Source organism: Dermacentor albipictus, chromosome 7 (assembly GCF_038994185.2).
Source record: "Dermacentor albipictus isolate Rhodes 1998 colony chromosome 7, USDA_Dalb.pri_finalv2, whole genome shotgun sequence".
Lineage (NCBI taxonomy): Eukaryota > Metazoa > Arthropoda > Arachnida > Ixodida > Ixodidae > Dermacentor > Dermacentor albipictus.
In genome coordinates this window covers 125,915,561-125,935,437 of record NC_091827.1, presented here as the reverse complement: position 1 = coordinate 125,935,437, position 19,877 = coordinate 125,915,561, and the positions used below count along the sequence as shown (strand labels likewise).

General features: G+C 45.9%; 1 protein-coding gene across 1 annotated transcript in view; it reads right to left on the bottom strand.

Annotated features, from left to right (window-relative positions):
• LOC135907117 (cytochrome P450 2B5-like) overlaps positions 1 to 19,877 on the bottom strand; it is a 236,301-nt gene that overhangs the window by 154,530 nt on the left and 61,894 nt on the right. Inside the window, exon 3 of the mRNA XM_070522102.1 lies at positions 3,699 to 3,820. Coding sequence (XP_070378203.1) covers positions 3,699 to 3,820 — 122 coding nt within the window. The remainder of the gene's footprint in view (positions 1 to 3,698; positions 3,821 to 19,877) is intronic.

Here is a 19,877-nt window from a genome sequence, read left to right as displayed (position 1 = left end):
GACCCAATTCATGGCTGTCCAGGTCACCTTCTTCCATTTGAGAACTAGTATTATTGAAGGTGATATGCGTGTGCTATACTGTCCCACACATCGTGCCCTTCTGCTTGCAATATCTTCGCTTCTCGGAACAAAGAAATTAAATGGAGAAAAAAGGCGGTAAACTCGAACAACGCCCCCGTGCCTCCACCCTGCTGTGGCGGGTCGTTGGAGTTCATGTCTCTAGCATTGTCTTGCCCAGCAGCTCCTCCCGTGAATCAATTACGAATGTGCAGCAACTTCCATGAGGCAACACCTCGACTTCGTGGTCAGTGGCTATCAGGTCACTGTATAGCCAGTGCTTGACACGAGGAACAAAGATATCACCTGCCAACATCTCGACAGATCTCCACTCTCTGAGGGACGTTGGATAAACTCGTGTAGGTTACAGCTTGCGCACTTTGTCAGTACACATCAGTTGAATTGCGCTCCTATCAACTCAGCGCTTAAGGGAGTCAGGGACGTGGCGCTTATTCAGGAAGCATGTGTCACGGAGCGTCTCTTCGTGACGGCTGGCATTCATCTCTCTTGATCACTTAAGGGAGTGCAAAGTGTTTCTCTGTAACTGTACGTGCCCCCGTCTGTCTACTGTTCCAGGCGGTTCCTTTAGATGTACGTGAGCAATGGTATCTTCTTGTTCACGAGCTACATGCATGTAAGTCAGCAATGCACTTAGCGCTAAGCCCTGCCCACTGGTCGGGGATGAATTCGTGATGCACATGCATGTATTGTCTTCAGTGAACTTTTCTACAATACACCCATGAGCATGGGTGAGATTTGGAGTGCAGGATGAACTGTCGATGTCGCAGCTGGCTGGAATGTTGGTGATAGTGCTTTCTCTTCCTGCTGTGTTTGCAGCGCTCGTGGCGGTTCTTGTTGAAAACTCATTATGTTCAATTAATTTTAAACAACCGTTTAGTTAAGTATTCATATATCTAAACAGTTGTGGCTAAAATCTTCTTTTGCAGCCCTACTTCAAGACACGGACAAGCGAAAGAATAAAGGATATGTGCTTGTCCCTGTTTTGAAGTGGTGCTCTGAAACATTGAGCGGTACCCTATTGCCCTATTTGCAGTTTTTTTAGGATTGTGGTTATTATAACACAATGCTCACTCTATATAGAGACTATTTCGCGAAATAAACAACAATCACATGATTCAACATTTGTTGTACTCTTTAGCAACGTTTACCACGTCAATGTACGGCACGAGACATCTGGCAAATCGCCAGGCCACCCACAGGGAGAACGATAAAAAAACTTTCTGTACATTAAATTCTGGTATACACCGCTTATTACAGGGAACTTAAAACACCATCTGGCATCTGTTCTCTACAGAATTCAATACTCCTCCCCATTTACCATCATGTGATTCCCCTACTATGGAGCCTATGATGCCTGGGAACAGAAAATTACAGCTGAATATAAGGATAGGCCTCAAAAGTTTGAAAGATCGAGATATGCAACAGCCCGCTCTTCATGCCTAAATAAACGACGATTACCATTAGTGGAATGAATGACAGCCAACGAAAGGAACAGTTGGCGGATGTGTTGAAAACAGGCGAGTAGAAGAGATGCGTATCGACATAAGAATAAATACATGCAACATGGTATCGGTGAGCAACGCTACTACGCGAACACTCCTAGATAGACAATTCGATTGTTTGCACTGCATAGGCAACCTTTCTTTTTCGTTAAAAGCAGTGCTGTTTCTTACAGTGCTATTTGTGTGCCTCCAATGTGCGATGCCTTTAGAATATTGTATCTTACGAAGTATGTTGGTGAAAACAACGGTAATCTTCATGAACTTACTTAATTGCTTAATCTGACTAGCCACCAATATAGTGCACGGTCATTCAATTGCGCCATGGGGCTACAATAAACATGAGGTGGTGCAAGGAATTGGGAAAAGTGTTGTAGTGCTAGCGCTGACGTTCGTAAACGTAATTATGTGTTTAAATGAGATACCGTATGATAGGTTAAGATTAACCAGTGGTAGGTGTGCCGACCAGCTTTGAAAGCCCAAGGTGAAACCGCAAATGAGGCAGTGTAAGCTGACACGGATAGGGCTTTATTTGAAGTTGCACAAGCGTAGAGCAAGACTTGTCTTGAAGAAATACTAAGGGATGCGGAGAAATTCAAATGGTCGACTGAAGTGCGAAAATATCAGTGCCTCGAAAGCGGGGACACGGAATATAGGAAGACGTCAACAAAACTGTCAAGCAAGTGCAATATACTGGAAAATGTAAATAGACTAGGATGAACCATACAACATAGAGTAAAAGAAACAGAGGCGATTTATTGGATGCAAAGATGGAAACGAAGAATACCATCGACGCTGACAAAAATGGCACGAGAGAAGTCGATAGAGAATGATTGTATGATAACGGAAAGAATAGCGCCTTGTCATTTGAGGCCCAAGCTGGCTGCCCGAGGACAAAAACATACTGCAGCAAATATGTGCCACATCATTAGGCATGTGTGTGCTGCAAGAACCCTAAAACCACGAGGCGCATTTTAATAGAATGCGAAAATACTCACCCAGCGAGACCTGTAGGCAGTGTCCACAATTCAGAAGCCTTCGGATTCGAAGAAAATGGAAGGAAGAACTGTTAAGCTGTTCAGATAGGCACGCGTCGTCTATTGTGCTGGTGTGCTTCTTTATACATACGTTTCTTCCTATCTTTGTTGCGGACAAGCAAGAATAGTTTGCTGCAGTTGCATGTTTTCGCGGCTTAATTCACCAGCCCTGTACGCATTGTATATGTAAGTCTATAACTTTGTGTGCTTGCATATTACCTTGCACATGTTTGTATTTTTGCCGAATTAAGTTTCACTATGCGCATTGTAGCGTTGTTTAGACATATTTGTCGCGCCTTCTATGTACATTTTTGTTGCATTCATATTGTTACTGCCAACTGTATGGGTGCCGGGGCCTCATCAGGCCTTACCGCCTTTTGTCCCGGTCCCCTCTTTTCCTTGAAAAGAAGAATAAGCTTCACTTCACTTCACTTCAATGAAAGTGAGAGGTCTGCGCGGCACGCGCAGCACAGTGCAAGCTGGAGCAGCGGCTTGGTAGTAGTAGTGGCAGTAAAAGTGGTAGTAGTGGTAGTTGTAGAAGAAGCCCCAGCACTAGAAAGCTTTTATCGTACAAAATATGACGAGCGATCTTCACGCTGGTCGGGGTTCTAGGGCTCGGCTGCCATGAGCTCTTAGACTCGCCTGAAGAACGGCCGTTCTCTGGCCCTCTCTTCCGAGCTTCAGAAGCCTCCACCCTCCTCGCCTCGTGGTATCGTTATTGTTTTCGTTTTTTTGTTGTTTTTTTTTTTGAAGCGACTGGACGCATTCTTGTCCAGCTTTCCGCACAGCGGTCTGCTCAGTCCGATGTTGCGTGGTTGCAGGCGCATGAGGAGCTGTACAATTCACTTCTCCAAACACGTTCTTACCATGAGCTATACGACACCGTGGTCACTAGAACAGTGACGCCGATCTCTAAATATAATTGGCACTTTCAGAAAGGCGCGCGAGATCTAGCTCTTCCCTATCCAAAGAGCAGCTTTAGGAAGTAATTAGTGAGAATTATCATAAAAGATGTCAAGGTTGCCATTCCACATGCCTTAAATTACCGACGCCAAGAGGAATTTCACACAAAAGGAAAGCTCACCCGTTGTCTTGTTTTGAGCCGTCCATTGTGAAGGGCGGTTCAGTACTTCCTTCTTGCATAGGTATTTCTCAATGGATGCCTGATCCGTCAATACAATGATGTTTGTGGCACCCATCTTTATCCTGCAGGGCATAAAACTCGGCCATGAAGTTTACGCATCGCATTCAGCATAGGATAATAAACGTGGCACTATTCCATAGCTCCTCATTAAATATTAACTATTTATTCATTTATTCACTGAATCAAAATACCTTACCGGGCCCTACGTGACGCACTAAGCGAGGACTTTTGAGAAATTGAAGAGTACAAAGAACTGAATTATTGAAACAACTATCGAATTGAGGAAGAAAGGCAGCATAAACAAGAAACATTTGCACACTATATTATAGTGTCTATTCTGCGCCTGTTTTATAATATCGTGAAAGAATGTTTTATTGTTGGCGTGCACTAGAAGTTATTCTAAATTCGCCGGGAGTAATAATCAAGTGCCTTCTGTATATTTTATTAGGTTTTTCTTTATTTCAGGTTTTTATGCAATATGCGAGATTTTTTTCCTCTCTGTGGTTTACTTTCTTTGTTTAAATACTGTAAAGAATACTCTCCTTTTATATTGTTAGTGTTGACACATCAGAATAAATTTTATAGTTACTTAAGTGTTTGTTTTGCTTATGTCTGCTTCACTGTGATGCCGTTGTTACGGTGGCATAGCTTTGTAAGGCACTGTATGTCTTTTGTGATGTGCCTCATACTCAGAAAGTGGTTTTGGGACGTAAAACCACATCACTTAATGTTTTTATTTTCTTTTGTGATGTCACCTAAGACGGTTTCCTCAGCAAATTGTTGTGAATCCAGAAAGAAGAATTATGTCTCCACGTAGGTACCCGGTTAACGTTGCCTTGGCGGCCGCAGCAACCTCTCTGTGCGTACCAACCAATTTAACACCTTCGCCAAATATTTCCTGCGCTAACCTTCAACGCATAACTAGCAGTCTATTTCGCTGTATTTCATTGCTTGCGACTCATTTGCCTAAATAAAAGTCATGCTCTGTAAAGTTCAAATTTTGCGCTACCAATCTCCAATACTTTTTTATTCTTCCATCCCAACCAACCAGCGATATGTCTAGTGAGGGTGCGCCCCCCCCCCCCCCCCGCGCTTTCTTGCGTAACTTAATATCGCGATAGCAATATTACGGCAACTTGAGGCCCATTCCCTACGTCGCCATCACCGCAACTCGGTCTGTTTGGCGATTGACAAAGATGTCCTATTGGTCCGATGTCATGCACCATCGAGGGGTCACGTCTGCAAAGCATAATCAATACTGACCAGCGTTCTGAGGTGCCTGACAACTGCCGGGGCACTGTTCCTTTTGTCCAACAGCAATTGCCTTCAGTGCAGTGTTGCTCTAACAAAATGCACTCTCGTGCAACTTGAACACCATCCAAGCAGTTCAAACGCAAAGCTAAAGCTTGTTATTGTCAAGTCGTCACTCATTGCACGAAAATGAGTATTTCACTGATTCCTTCTTCTTGTAAGGACGATAAGGATATTCTGAAGGAGCCTGCGCAACGTGAAAGGAGCGAGCTTGTTTCGCATTGCTATGCCTAGAATATCAGGTCGCCTTCTTTTTTGCATTATTTCAAGTCATTGCTGGATGTAGCGAAGGAGAAGAGCTCTCCCTTACAGACAAGTAAAGCACCATGCTAACTGTTACAAAGGCACAGGCCGGAAGGCTGTGGATTTTCTTCGGGTCGAAGCTTTTATATAGTTAGGGGACCATGAGCATTACTTCGACGATTAAATATGTTTGCTTGCACAGGGTTCACATCATGAAAGACACCTTTGTGCAATATGTGGAAGTCCTGCTATTTTCCGTAAGCGCTACTGAGAATTTGTGGAAAGTTGTTTTAGACATTACCATTTTCTTGGACAAAACATGTCTTGTTAGGCGAGTGAAAGTACGCAACATGGCCAAACACACGCTATCGAAACGAGACACTATTTCTTTTACATGTGGTCACCCAGTTCACGTCGTTGAAGGCTTTAGTAAGTGAACTATCCCGTGACAATATATTCACAAGAGACGTGAAATTGTAGTAGACGTTAGTGAATGAGGCATTGCAGAGGGCTTGAAATGTGTAAAACCGCAGGCAGGTTAGGGGTAGTATACCGAGCTTTCAGCTTAGCATGCGACAAAGTAATGACCCTGACAAACTGCACCTCGACAAACAAGTGACAAAATAGCGCAATCGAAAGAAAGTATACGGGTAGTTCTGCATAACGGCGGGGTCAAACGGAAGAGGGGGCTCGCTAGCATGTTCGATAATGAGGAATGGCATGCCTGCAAATCCGGAGTCTAGAGAGACGCGCCGGCTCAATGAGAGAATTAATCTCTGCCTAAACCTCGCAATTTAGGTTTTGTTGATTATATTGTATTTTTAACCATATATTTTAGACGTGAGAACATGAATTTTCTCTTTTTAAGCAAGCGTATCATTTATGGGAGAAAATCCCAATGACCATATTCCCGAAGTGGAATAAACTTGAGATACTAGAACGAAGAGATTAAAACATGCTGCAATATTTGGATTGTATGAATAGTATAGGTGTTAGAATTCGCGGATTCCTAAGCATGCAGATTTTGTCCTCATGTCCACCTAGGCAAAAAGTAAAATAAACAAAGGAATAGAATTGCCATGCAGAAAGAAAAATTTATTGCGATTTAGTATCAAATGTGAGAGAAATGCGTCATCATTAGGTCGCACTTCTCTGGGGTCTTGTATGCACGGTTGAAACCCTGTTCACCACATTGCAAAGTGTTCCTCAGGAGCCCACTGGATGCGCATCCTGCCTCTTCGAGTAGCCAAGTGCAAATGACAGTGATCCGTAGCTCAGGACCGTCCGTTGCACTGGATATATACATATTTATTTATTTATTTTTCCAAACCCATTTGTTCAGACATGTTTACAACATGCCCACGAGATGTTTGAGATAGAAGCAAGTACTGCATGCTTCCTGACAAAGGTCAGTAAATCGGTCAGTCAGCGGCTAAGCAACAAAGAAATATCAGAAAGAATCATTGAACTGCGGTAATACAATTAGCAGGATACCATTTCAAATATTTATTAACTACAGGAAAGATTTACATAACCCGAATACAATCAGACGAAATGAGAAACGAGTACACGGGGTCGATTTTGGACAGGTACGACAGTCTAAGAAAAGCAAGCACAGGAACACATTAAAGGTAATTAGTAAGTAAACATGGTACTACATTCACAGCCATAATATGATGGGGCGAAAAATGCATAGGCAAGAAAGCGCAAAACGGAACGACACGTCAACCCACTTGTGAAGCTCCTGAGAGCCGAAGCAGCAGTCAAAGCTTGAGCCGACGACAAGGCCAAGAGGAACCAATCGAAAGTGTAAATGTAGCCGCCGAAGCTCATACGCCAGCCATGCCGACTGTCCTCTTCAGATGTCGCCAGTGAAGTCCTGACTTGCTGGTTGGCGCGTTCTAGAGCAGTGTGTCGACCTCTCTACAAACATGATTACATTACCCGCTACACGCTTCACGATGCAACTAAGCAGAGCACTGATTGTACAACCTGCATTAAAAAGTTGTCTTACTTTTCTTGTTAAACTGAGAAAGATTTTTGCACTCTTGAACCACGTTTAGCAAGAGAGGATAGCTATTGCATAAATATACACTGTGGTAATCAATTGATTGAGTTCTTTATCTTGTTAGAGGCCAAACGGAAATTAGCGAGGAAACACGTAAGTTATGCTGCCGACTACAGCTAAAGTAGCTATTACTAAATGATGTGAAGTCTAGCCTAATTAAGGAGTATATGTAGAAGGCCGAATGAAGTCTATAACACAGTGGAAAGAGCAGGATATTGACAGTCCTAAATTGATTTCTATCATGAGTCAAGCATACAAGAGAATATTTAAAATTCTCTAATGGATCACAAGGTGATCGGGATCTCATTGGTTACATGTTCCTCATACTACACTACAGAAATATAGATGAGAATAAGCAAATGAAAATAGTTTTTTTTTCACAGATGAAAAAGAAGGTACTTAGTGTGATTTATCTTACCATTTCTGCCTGCTACCTTCATTTTACCATAATTTACGTGGTTACCCTAGCCTAATCGCTGGTAAGATACACACCCAGAAAAGTGGCCGAGGTTTGTATGTCGCATTTCTACATTATCTAAAAATAAGTTTACATTGTGGCTACTGGGTATATTTTTCTTATAGAAAATGTCACGTGGTAGTGACGTTAAAGAATACAGTAGCCATACTGTGAAAGGCAAAACTAGCTTTTATTGGGCGAACCTGTGCCCACAAAGACAGGCTACACTTAAAGCACAACGATGGCGGCGAACACAGTCGGCGATCGTCGGCGATCGTCGAAAATCTCATCAGCCGGTCAAGCGCGTCGGCTTTTATAGATCAGTCGTCGAACGTTCCAGAGTAATCGCTGGGACCCGCGTGTCTTCCACAAAGTTCTACACTATTCGCGTCGAGCATACATGCAATCACATTACACAAGTTGCCGGGAAAGACAGCGGATGGAACCATCGATAACATGCAAAAGAATAGACAGTTGGGCGAGTCGGTACGGTAACATGATTTTGGCTTCTAGCGCGAAGGGAAACACGGACACAGAAAGGAGCAGACAGGACGAGCGCTAAAACCACAGCATATGCTACGGTTTTTGCAATCACGTATATATATGTTCTTCGTTTCAATAAAAATTTAGTTGAGAGTTAGCGCTCGTCCTGTCTGCTCCTTTCTGTGTCCGTGTTTCACTTCGCGCTAGAAGCCAAAATCACATCGATAACATTCCAGAAACTTCTTTTACATGCAGGCGCGTCCTGCGCTGTGCGATAACATTTGTTAGGTGGTGAAAAGCGGTCGCCTGATAAAGAGAAAGTACACGTGTCAATATGAACTGCCCTTCTTTAACGTTTCATTTGATTTCACTTATACATTACCAAACTACAAATTCCTTGCCATGCAGCAGATCGCTGTTTATGTAGAGATCCAAACCAAAAAAAGGACAATAATGTCATCAGCATACATTATAATGTTCGATAGGTTGAAGGTATATTTGCTATATCATTATTCTTTGGAGTACACAAAAGAGGTATCAAAAATGACTCTCGGGATATGCCACACTTTAATGTGCCTGCGTCAGAGAGGAAATCGTGTAGCTGTGCGTATTGTGCTCCGTTTGTCCAGTAACATTGTGTGAGTGTATCAGCTGCATTGTGTATTACATATCCAAATTTTTAAGGAGGATGTTATGTCTCACGGAGTCGAATAACTTGCGCAGATCTCAAGGAAATGTCAGTTGCGTAAAGTTTCTTTTTTCTACACTTTGATATAATGTGTTGTTCATACCTAATAATGCAGTTTGAGTCGACTTCCCCGATTGAAAGCGATATTGCGAATCACTGAGAATGTTCTTTGACATAAAATACTTACGTTACTGCAAACCCTCTTCGCATCATTACAAAAGTGCTAAACAGAAATTGACCTATAGCTGTTAAGGTCGCTTTTCATTCCACTACTGAAAATGACCGCAACGCGTACTCTCTTTAATTTATCTCGGAACAATCCAGTACCTCATCATCATCATCATCATCATCATCAGCCTGGTTACGCCCGCTGCAGGGCGTAACCTCTCCCATACTTCTCCAACAACCCCGGTCATGTACTAATTGTGGCCATGCCGTCCCTGCAAACTTCTTAATTTCATCCGCCCACCTAACTTTCTGCCGCCCCCTGCTACGCTTCCCTTCCCTTGGGATCCAGTCCGTAACCCTTAATGACCATCGGTTATCCTCCCTCCTCATTACATGTCCTGCCCATGCCCATTTCTTTTTCGTGATTTCAACTAAGATGTCATTAACTCGCGTTTGTTCCCTCACCCAATCTGCTCTTTTCTTATCCCTTAACGTTACACCTATCATTCTTCTTTCCACAGCTCGTTGCGTCGTCCTCAATTTGAGTAGAACCCTTTTCGTAAGCCTCCAGGTTTCTGCCCCGTAGGTGAGTACTGGTAAGACGCAGCTATTATACACTTTCCTCTTGAGGGATAATGGCAACCTGCTGTTCATGATCTGAGAATGCCTGCCAAACGCACCCCAGCCCATTCTTATTCTTCTGATTATTTCTGTCTCATGATCCGGATCTGCCGTCACTACCTGCCCTAAGTAGATGTATTCCCTTACTACTTCCAGTGCCTCGCTGCCTATTGTAAATTGCTGTTCTCTTCCGAGACTGTTAAACATTACTTTATTTTTCTGCAGATTAATTTTTAAACCCACTCTTCTGCTTTGCCTCTCCAGGTCAGTGAGCATGCATTGCAATTGGTCTCCTGAGTTACTAAGCAAGGCAATATCATCAGCGAATAGCAAGTTACTAAGGTATTCTCTATTAACTTTTATCCCCAATTCTTCCCAATCCAGGTCTCTGAATACCTCCTGTAAACACGCTGTGAATAGCATTGGAGAGATCGTATCTCCCTGTCTGACGCCTTTCTTTATTGGGATTTTGTTGCTTTCTTTATGGAGGACTACGGTGGCTGTGGAGCCGCTATTGATATCTTTCAGTATTTTTACATACGGCTCGTCTACACCCTGATTCCGTAATGCCTCCATGACTGCTGAGGTTTCGACAGAATCAAACGCTTTTTCGTAATCAATGAAAGCTATATATAAGGGTTGGTTATATTCCGCACATTTCTCTATCACCTGGTTGATAGTGTGAATATGATCTATTGTTGAGTAGCCTTTACGGAATCCTGCCTGGTCCTTTGCTTGACAGAAGTCTAAGGTGTTCCTGATTCTATTTGCGATTACCTTAGTAAATAATTTGTAAGCAACAGACAGTAAGCTGATCGGTCTATAATTTTTCAAGTCTTTGGCGTCCTCTTTCTTATGGTTTAGGATTATGTTAGCGTTCTTCCAAGATTCCGGTACGCTCGAGGTCATGAGGCATTGCGTATACAGGGTGGCCAGTTTCTCTAGAACAATCTGGCCACCATCCTTCAACAAATCTGCTGTTACCTGATCCTCCCCAGCTGCCTTCCCCCTTTGCATATCTCCTAAGGCTTTCTTTACTTCTTCCGGCGTTACCTTTGGGATTTCGAATTCCTCTAGACTACTAAGTACTAAGGAGTTTTACGGGAGCTCTTTGAGTATGTGGGTAGCCTTTATGGTGTTCGATACCTGCTAGTCTACATTGTGGCTATATTACAAAGGCGGAACGACAACGGGATAGACAATCTTGGGAACACACAAAACCCGCATATATTATTGCACAATAATTTTGAATAGCTGTCTCCCTTCACGCACGTGGATGATCGTGACAGGAGACTGCCTTGAGAACTAACTGCGAGTACTGTATATGTCATACACAAGGGTGTACCGGGCTTGGTGGCCAGTAAAGGTGATGTAATATTGCGAGCAGCTTCGGTCATAGCATGCTAACGGACGACGACGCAGATACAGTTTGCTCAATTCTTGTGTCGTGACTTTTTCGTCAGGGTGGAAACCCAACATATCTATGCTGACACGAATGCACTTAAACACTTGCCTGGCCATCGTAACCCACTACGTCTGACGGAACACGTAAAATAACGTGGAAATGCGCCTGGAAAACACCGCGCCACAGAAATTTACACTAACGTTGGCGAACCATACCACACAACATGTGCGGGCGGCGTATGCTGGCAGGTGAACTTTACAAGCGCGCGTTTCTGCACACTTTAAAAGCTGAAATGCCTGGCATATCATGTCCTAATAGTTAAGCACATCTCATTTTGCAGCTGCTACCGCAGCCCATGAGTTCGGATAGCAAAGTCACTATGGAAATATTTGGGGGCACCTAACGAAATTGATAGGTCAAAATCAAAAGCTTCTTTACTCCGTAGCATCAAAAAGAAAATGAAACGAAAGAAAAGAAAAAAAGAAACGTATCAAAAGCCCATGATCAATCATCGTGACTAAACGCTGTTAGGATGATAAGTCATTTCCAGGTGACGAGCGGCTACGCTTTATCAAGAACACTGACAACGCCTGCGAGACAAGCATTGTGGCGAAGTTCAATGCGCAGAGACAGCTTTTAATTCTATTATTTTTGTTTTGTCGACGTCATCCCGCATCACCGCAGGAATTTCGGAAAGTTTAAGGTCAGTACGCCGCATAGTGGCACTCACGCAAACTGAATCCTCGTGTCCAGAAAATCTGGATACGTGTTCAAAAAAACAGGGTCCAGCTTGATTTCTCTCAACGAAAATGAAATTTCCAATCAATGTTATAGGAGCGTGGTGACGACAGAAATGACAGCTCGCTTTTTCTTTATCATTCCGAATAAATGCATGTTTTTCAGCGCCCGCTACATACAGAGGCTTTCTCGCCGCTCGCGCTTGCCAGGCGTTTCCGCTTTGAAAGTGTGCAGAAACGCGAGCTCATAAAGTTCACCTGCCAGCATACGCCGCCCGCACATGTTGTGTGGTACAGTTCACCAACGTTAGTGTAAATTTCTGTGGCGCGGTGTTTGCCAGGTGTGTTTCCACGTTATTTTACTTATTCAGCCAAACGTAGTGGGTTATGATGGCCATGCAGGTAAGTGTTTAAGTGCATTCGTGTCGCTTCTCTGCAGAATGAGCGTGCAGTCCGACGATACGACAAGCAATTAACACGCAAAGCTTTCTTCGGCCCGCAAGAAAACGATGTTTTGTGCACAGGCATGATCTTGACCCCCATACGATGGATTTTCTGCTAGATTGCTTTGAACGCTCAACCTCGAAACCCCTGCAGAATCGACTTGCGATCATTTCAACAAACAGTTATACTGACAGGCAATGAAAACAAATTCCGTGCCCCTTACAATGAAATACACGTGATTTCTTTTTTTTAACTGTCATGGTGTCACAATATTTTTTCTTCCACTGCCCGCACCGCCCACACAGCCCCACAGCCCACAGCCGAGGAAGCAGACCAACTACGAACGCAGCAAGCCGAAGCAACAAGACCTATTGCTGGAAACATGTCACATTATAGAAAACCGAGACTTCCGCCTTTGCCAGTGGACGACACGAAGATCATCTACATACCTAAGGCGGGATTAAACTCTCCAAATGGCATGGTGCCAGTGACACATGCCATCGGCCGAGCTAGCAAGTTGTCCCAAAAAACATTTAAGACAACATTCGGATTCAACTGCAACATGCCGAGAATATAATAATCGCAAGTACACCAAACAAAGACATACCGTAAGACATGCTCCTCACCATCACCAGCATCCAGTTTAGAGGGTCCATTTACAAAGTTGAAGCACGTGTAAGGACAACAGAGGGCATCAGCAAAGGCGTAATCTACAACATCCCGCCATGCACTAGCTAAGAGCTATTACAGGGGCTACGAGTATCCGCAAGATACACGGTTCTCGCAGCAAGCATGCTGGGAAGTTCGTCAACAGCACTCATCTACTTCGATGGACCACACGTCCCATGCAACATCGTATATAAATACTGTGACTACCGCTGCAAATCATACACGAAATCCGTGCAATACTGCAGAACCTGTGGAGAACAAGGGCACCGGCTAGATATCTGCCCGAAACCCCTTATCAACTTCAGCTACATGTGTGGGATGGAAAATCAACCAGGAAAACATGATTGACAACCCCGTTGTAATATCCGTCAACAACCCCATGAGACAGCAGGGAAGGGGTGCCGACATAAACTAAAACCAAATCCACTACCGTAAAAGATCCGACTGCAATGGTAAACAATCTCCAAGAGCAGCAACGCAGATGGAACTCAAATTCCAACTCAGACTTTCCGGCACTATCCGTATCAAGCAGTACCTCACTACAGTCCACGCAGATCCTGAAGTGACTCCATATCAACAAGTGGTCAAGCAAACGATGGACCCCGGTCAAGATCGTGATCTGGCTCCCGTACACGCAACCCACAAAAGCGAGTCACGTATGCAGACACTTCAGGAGGAAACACACGAGCACAAGAACCCACGGAAACCGAACGAGACCTGCGAGCACACCTCCAAAATCAGCAAGCCCTCATTGACAAGCTCATAAAAAGGCGTAAAGAACAAAACACCGGCAATCAAGCCTCGAAACCTCAAGGAATTCCAAGCATCCAACCGCCCCTTATGGAAGAAAAAAATCAAGGAAATTGTAACAATGGAGGTGCGGAAGCAGATACAGGAGGCCATGATCACTTTTGCAAAAGAGATAGCACAACAGCTGCAGCAACACATCACCGCTCATCTAGCCCCTATCCATGCTACCCTCCAAGACCTCAGCAGCTTCATGTCCTATGCCAAGCAGAACCACGTAACGAAAGCCAAAGTAGAAAAGCTGCTCAACAACACTGACATGGCTTGCAAGAAAGCACGTAATGACTTCCACAATGCAACCAGACCGGAATCCATGGCCCGAGGCGAAAAGAACGATAGCGAACAAGATGGCGAGTAATACCAAGAAGAGATTACCACAACTCCCAATGAAGTTGTGGCAATAGAAGTGTCGCTCTATCCGAATCAAAAGAACAAACCTCCAAGAACTGCCCAAACTGGAACAACCAGATATCATCGCTATCGAAGAAACTTATCACACCAATGATAATGTGATGTAATCCGTGGCTACAATGTGTCCAGGGATAGAGATCCCAAACTCACCTTTACAATAGGAATATCCAAGGCGGAATGGACCCGAATAGAAGAAAATCTCGGCAGCGACCACCACATCCTTCAGCTTGAATTCCTGCACCATAAGAAGCCGAGCAAAACCGGAACGGCAAGGCTGACGGATTGGAAGGCCTACCGAGAACATGAAATAGAAGAAAACATCGAAAATATTGAAGAGTGGCTCACCGAAGTGGTCCAGACGGCGGAGAAGCACACTAAAATCATTCAACTCACGATGTACACGCAGGCCATAGGCTCTCAACTCCTACATTTTTGGGATGCCAGGAGAGGAATACTGAGGCGGTGGAAAAAGATGAAACTTCACCGCAAACTGCAGAGATGGATCGCTCACATATCAAAGCAAGCAGAAGAATACGGAGATCAACTCAGCAGGCAGAACTGCCATAAGCTGTGCGACCAACTTCAAGGCACACTCAGCACGAAGAAGACCTGGCATATACTGTGAGCCGTTCTAGCTACCGCCAGAACCAAGACCCAGCAAAGACATCACCTCATGAAAATCATTAACTCCCATCCAGAAACTGAGAAACTGAAAAAAAATCAAACGTAAGCTTGCCGGAGACAATGCCCCCAAGATTACCGATCCCCGACCGTACAAAGGAGAACCGAATCTCACCCTCGACAGCCCTTTCACGCTTCCTGATTTCAATGCCGCCCTTGCCAAATTCACCCATAACGCATCGCCAGGAAATGACAAGGTGACCAACAGGATCCTACGAAACCTCCCAGACAAGGCCCTAAATGGACTCCGACCACATGTATAACTGCGGGGAAAAAGGTTTGCTCCCGGCCGAATGGAAGCACGCAGAAGTCATTATGTTCCCAAAACACAAGCCACTAGAAATCAGCAACCTACGGCCCATCGCCAATACTTCCGGCACCAGAAAGCTTCTCGAACACATGGTTCACGATCGCTTCAACACATACCTCGAAGACGCAAGACTCATGCCCGACACAATGTTTGGCTTCCGAGAGCTCCTCTCAGCACAATATATACTACTACATCTCAACGAAGACCTTTTGGACCACCTAGAACGCCGCAAAAATTATCTATTTTAACAATAAATGTAAAAAGAGGCTTCGATAATGCGAGGCATGAAGCAATCCTCCAAAATCTTCAAGACACAAACTGTGGCATCCGGACCTACTAATACATACACGACTTTCTCACGGCTACGGTGGGTATCAGCAATATCCGAAGCGACAAGTTCGAAATGCCCAACAAAGCAACTCCACAGGGTCAGTCATTTCACCCTCGCTATCCAATCTCGCCATGATTAAGCTCCCACAACAACTCGATGGCATCGAAGATTTAAGCCATTCAATATACGTCGATGATATAACGTTATGGACAAAAGCGTCCATAACCGGCCAACAGAAAACTTCCCTCCAAGAGGCAAACGATCAGTTATAACAGTCCCTCTCAAAATGCAGTCTCCAGAGCGCCCCCGAAAAATCAGAGCTGCCTATACTCAAGGCAAGGACCCGGGGAAGACCACCAGCCTACGTCGCTCCAGATCCCAAAGTCAGACTCAATAGAATCGATATCCCTCAAGTTGGCTCCATCCGCATCCTCGGTCTCACAATCCATAAAGACGGTTCTGGCGCAGCTACACTTGCGAGGCTTCAGAAGACCTTAGCACAAGTAACCCATCTCATTCGGCGTATAACCACCCAAAGAAGAGGACTTTAAGAGCAAGAAACCGCCCAATAATTCAAGCACTCCTTATAAGCCGGATCACATATGGCAACGCCGTATCTACTCCTCAAGAAAGCTGAAATTGAAAAACTAATCATCCACAGAAAAGCAATCAAGAGCGCACTAGGACTCCCCAGTACAACCTCAACTACAACACTCCTCAAACTTGGCCTCCATAACACCTGGGAAGAAATTAGTGAAGCGCACAGAGCCAGCCAGCTTCAGCGCCTTAAGCTGACTCAAACACACTGAGCAGTACTTCGCAAACTCGCGTATAGCGAGAACTTCATAGCAGACTCAGAGGCGAAAGCCCGATCGCCGCCACTTTTTCGTGACTCTCTATCAGTTGCTCCAATACGTCGCAACATGCATGCAACATACCACAAAGACAGAATGGATGGACCGACGGACGGACGGACGGACGGATGGATGGATGGATGGATGGATGGATGGATGGATGGATGGATGGATGGATGGATGGATGGATGGATGGATGGATGGATGGATGGATGGACGGACGGATGGACGGACGGACGGACGGACGGACGGATGGACGCACGGACGGACGGACGGACGGATGGACGGATGGATGGATGGATGGATGGATGGATGGATGGATGGATGGATGGATGGATGGATGGATGGATGGACGGATGGATGGATGGATGGGTGGATGGATGGATGGATGGATGGGTGGGTGGGTGGGTGGGTGGGTGGATGGATGGATGGATGGATGGATGGATGGATGGATGGACGGATGAATGGATGGATGGAACTTGTACATCCGGCAAGGTTTAACGCGACCCGTGCTCAGGTCTCCCACGGGGGAACGTCAAGGCCATGCCTCAACGCCGCCTCATGGGCTTGCTGGACTGCCCACGTCTGGATTCCAAGGTCTGAGCTGCGCAGAGCGGCGGCCTACATCGACGACAGGGTCTCTGGGGTAACTGCCATCCATCGTATAGCTACATTGCACTCCCACAGCATGTGTTTGAGTGTTGCTGGTCCTTCCTGGCACAACTTGCACGTGTCGTCCTGATGCTTATCTGGCAAGATGCATTTCAGACGGAATGGATTAGGGAAGGTGTTCGTCTGGAGTTGTCGCCAGGCGAGGGCCGGCCTCCTGTTCACTTTGGGACTCGGCGGTGGGTATATACTTCTGGCGTTCAAATATGCGCTGGTTATGTCATTGTATCTGGTGAGCCTGTCCCGTTCTGCTCAAGAAGCGTTCGCCATCGTGCGAGAGGCGTTGCCCTATTCGACGCGGCGGGTCATGTGTCGCGCCGTCCGGTGCGCCGTCTCGTTTAGGTTCGGGAGCGCGTCGCCTTCCGTAGTGACGTGCGCGGGGAACCATATGATCCTCGAGCTCGTGGTTTTGGATCCAGAATGGACAGGGCTTCCTTGGAAATGCGACCTTTCGCATAATTCTTTACTGCCGTTTGCGAGTCACTTAGTACGACTTCGCATTCCTGCTCTGTGAGGGCCAGCGCAATCGCTACTTCTTCCGCTATTTTCGAGTGTTTGGTGTATACACTGCATGTGGTTCTAATTTTTGACTCTGAGTCTATGACTACAGCGGTCTATATTTAGCCGTTCGCATATTCGGCTGCGTCGACAAAGCGCGTGTTTCTCTCCCTGCCGAATGAACGGTGCAGAGCCTCGGCTCTTGCCTTTCTTTTACCTCGGTTGTAATCGGAGTGCACGTTTCTTGGGATGGTTGCCACCGTAATGGTCTCTCTGATTTTGTTGGGGATTTGCATTTTCTGGCCGTGCTGGTTGTGGTACGTTATGTCGAGCGTGTTCATAATGTACCTTCCCGTCGTTGTAGTCGACAGCCGTTCGAGCTGCGAGATGCGCTGTGCTTCGGCTATTTCTTCTAAGCTGTTGTATATGCCCAGCTCAGCCAGGAGCTCGGTGGTCGTCGATTCCGGGAGGCCCAGGGCTATATTGTAGGTCTTCCTTATGAGCGTGTTGATCTTGTTCTTTTCCGCGACGTACCAGTTGAGGTAGGCGGCTACGTAGGCGAGTGGCTGACAACGAATGAGGGGATCAGTCGAATGACGTTTTCTTCCTTCATGCCCGCGTGTCTATTGGTTATTCTCTTTTTGAGTCTCGGGGCGCTTGTGACTTTGCCTTCGATCTTCCTCACTGTTTCGCTGTTAGCTCCGTTGGCCTCAATGATCATTCCGAGGATTTTGATCTTGTTTACTTTGGTGATTGCGTTTCCGTCTTGGGTGTACAGGCCGATTTCTTCGTACTCCCGCGGTCTTGTGTAGCTCTTTGGTGGCATGCCTCTGCGCGTGGGCCGGTAAAGGAGTAGTTCGGACTTGCTCGGGGAGCATTTGAGGCCCGTTCCTTGGAGGTGCTCTTCGACTTTGGGAATGACATTTTGTAGTGCGTGTTCAATTTGCCCGTCAGTGCCGCGGTCCACCCAAATCGTTATATCGTTTGCGTATATAGCCTGGTGGATTCCTTCGATTTCCCGTAGTTTGCTGGGGAGACCTAGCATGACTAAGTTGAAAAGGAGCGGAGATATAACTGAGCCCTGGAGAGTACCTGCGCTCCCCTGGGTTCGTTCTTCGGACTCGAGGTCGCCAACCATCAGGGTGGCTTTGCGACCGTTCAGAAAGTTCCTCACGTAGTTGTAGGCCCTTTGCCCCAGGTTCAGATTAGACACTTGTTTAAGGATCGACTCGTGAGCGACCTTGCCGAATGCTTTCTTCAGGTCTAGTCCTAGGATGGCTCTGGTGTGTCTTGTCTTGTCGTCAAGGATCTAGTTCTTTAGTTGTAACATGACGTCCTGCGTGGACAGGCGGGATCGGAAGCCTATCATGGTGGGGGGGTAGGCTTCCGTCTCTTCTAGATGGCTGTTGATACGGTTCAGGAAGGCGTGTTCCAAGACCTTACCCACGCACGACGTGAGAGAGATTGGGCGTAGGTTCTCCAAACTCAAAGGCTTTCCGTGCTTGGGTATGAGGAAAGCCTTGGACCTCTTCCCCAGCTCCAGAATGCGGCCTTCTCTCCAGCACTTGTTCATATAGCCTGTGAGTTTGATGACTGATTTGTCGTCCAGGTTTTTGAGCATTGTTGTTAACCTTGTCCGATGCTAGGGCTGACTTGCCGTTGATTCTTTGGAGTGCCATTCTGACTTCCGCCTCACTGAAGTCTTCGTCTAACTTTGGACTAGGACTGCCAGTGTACCGGCCGTGCTCAACCGTCGGTCGTTGCGGGAGGTACTTGTCGCAGAGTTTCATTATGATTTGCTTCTCGCTCACCGCCCCTTTTTCTTTGTGCAGAAGTCTCTGCATGTCGGCTCTTTGCTGGATTTGCATTGGGTTTCGCCCAGCAGGTGCCTCAGCAGTCGCTACGTACTTCCGTTGTGGAGTTGGCCATCCGCGGCGTTGCAGACTTCAGCCCACTGTTGCTTGCTCAAGGTTTTGCAGTGCTCTTCGATTTGTTTGTTTAAGTCTGCTATCTTTTTTCTAAGCTTTCGATTGAGCCGCTGGCCTTGCCATGGGGTTTGTATGGATTTCTTGGCTTCCCAGAGGTGGGCGAGGCGACTGTCGATCTTCTCCGTCAGGAACTCGGGAGAGATGGTTTGCATGGCCACCCCGACATCCCTGGTCAAGTCCGCGATCCATCTGTCAATGTCGCCGATTGGCTCGTCGTCTTGCCTGATGTCTCGGTGCTTGCGGAACTTGTCCCAGTCTGTCCATTTGAAGCTTTTG